The sequence below is a fragment of the Seriola lalandi genome, unplaced genomic scaffold, assembly GCF_002814215.2.
Source record: "Seriola lalandi dorsalis isolate HSWRI2012SDOR001 ecotype SW California unplaced genomic scaffold, Sedor1 jcf7180002054631, whole genome shotgun sequence".
In the NCBI taxonomy this organism is placed as follows: Eukaryota; Metazoa; Chordata; class Actinopteri; order Carangiformes; family Carangidae; genus Seriola; species Seriola lalandi.
The window spans coordinates 27,149-28,689 of NW_019525184.1; the positions used below are offsets into that span (position 1 = coordinate 27,149).

At 46.3% G+C, this 1,541-nt stretch overlaps 1 protein-coding gene across 1 annotated transcript; it reads right to left on the reverse strand.

The window, feature by feature from the left end:
* Positions 1-6: 6 nt before the first annotated feature.
* On the reverse strand, positions 7-1,523 carry LOC147818325 (uncharacterized). Its single transcript, XM_087177728.1, has 5 exons — positions 1,389-1,523; positions 1,224-1,257; positions 724-789; positions 528-596; positions 7-145 (listed from the first exon to the last, which is right to left on the reverse strand). Exons 1-5 carry the CDS (start codon positions 1,519-1,521, stop codon positions 100-102), a joined length of 348 nt encoding a protein of 115 aa, XP_087033854.1. The 5' UTR covers positions 1,522-1,523; the 3' UTR covers positions 7-99.
* Positions 1,524-1,541: the final 18 nt, after the last annotated feature.

Sequence of the window (1,541 nt, forward strand, 5' to 3'; positions counted from 1 at the left end):
AGGCAGAAACAGAAACTGAACAATGGAGAGAAAATTTACAGAGTTTATATAAAACAAACTGGAATAAAGAGAGAGAGAGAGAGAGAGAGAGAGAGAGGTTCACATCTTGTTGGTGTCCACTTTACTTCTGGCCGAGCTGAGAGAGCTGCAGAGAGGAGCAACACATCAGGAGGTTATTACTGTTCCTACAGACACAGCGTCACTGAAATGCTTCAGACTGTACGGAGCAGGTGTGGCACAGGAGGACAGGTGTTGTGGGACAGGAGGACAGGTGTTGTGGCACAGGAGGACAGGTGTTGTGGGACAGGAAGACAGGTGTTGTGGGACAGGAGGACAGGTGTTGTGGGACAGGAGGACAGGTGTTGTGGGACAGGAGGACAGGTGTTGTGGGACAGGAGGACAGGTGTTGTGGGACAGGAGGACAGGTGTTGTGGGACAGGAGGACAGGTGTTGTGGGACAGGAGGACAGGTGTTGTGGCACAGGAGGACAGGTGTTGTGGCACAGGAGGACAGGTGTTGCGTCTCACCTGTTTGATGAACTGAGCAGCGTTGAAGAGTTCGCTGCAGCCGTAAACCACCTTCTTCCCCTGTTTGGACTGAAGACGTTAACAAGGAAAAAGTCACATCACGTGAGTCTGTTCGCACTTTTAAACCACATATTTCATATTATTTAAATTGTACGGTGAGAAGACAGATGTTCTAACACCTGCAGCGATACAGCACCTTTGTGTAGTCCACCAGGTTCTGGTACTCGATGTAGTTTCCTCCTCCCACCACAAACACGATGGCCTGAAACACATCAGACCAGCAACACATCAGTAACCAGAGGGATGAAGGTTCAGCTCTCAGTTCCCACATTCATATCATCATCATCATCATCATCATCATCACACACGTGCTGATTCATTACGACACAAACCAAACGTCACACCGTCTGATACAAACTAATCAGAGTGTTGGTTTGTGTTTCTGTTGTTTGTCTTTAAAGCATCATCTGCTGTTTTAATGTAATTTAATCTGCACATGTGATGACTAAGACCCTGTCTGATTTTAAGATCCTTTCATTGGTTCTAGAAGCTCTTTCATGGTCTTCATCCTACTAATTTATCAGCTTTGATTTAATCCTCTGAACCTTCATGAACCTTCAGTTCTTCTGGTTCGTGACCTTTAAATGAAAAACCGAAAAGTCAGAATGAAAACACACGGTGAGGCGTCACACTCACTTCCTGAAACGGGTTCTTGTTCCTGGGAATGGAGCTGAGGAAGAAGAGGAGAGAGGATGATGAGACGTTCCTGAGCTTTCTACCAGTCAAAAGCAACAACAACTCAATGATCTGGTAGTGATCAGATGTGATTATTGATCTGATCAGACTGAGGTGATGTCGTACCTCTCGCTGCCTCGCAGCATCTTCGGGTCAAAGTATCGGTAGTCGTCTGTTTCCTAGGAGACCAGAGAGACAAACATGCATCAGCTGATCCAGTCTCACCGATCAGTCTCTTATACTTGTATAAATGTAACATTCACTGAACCACCTGAGCCC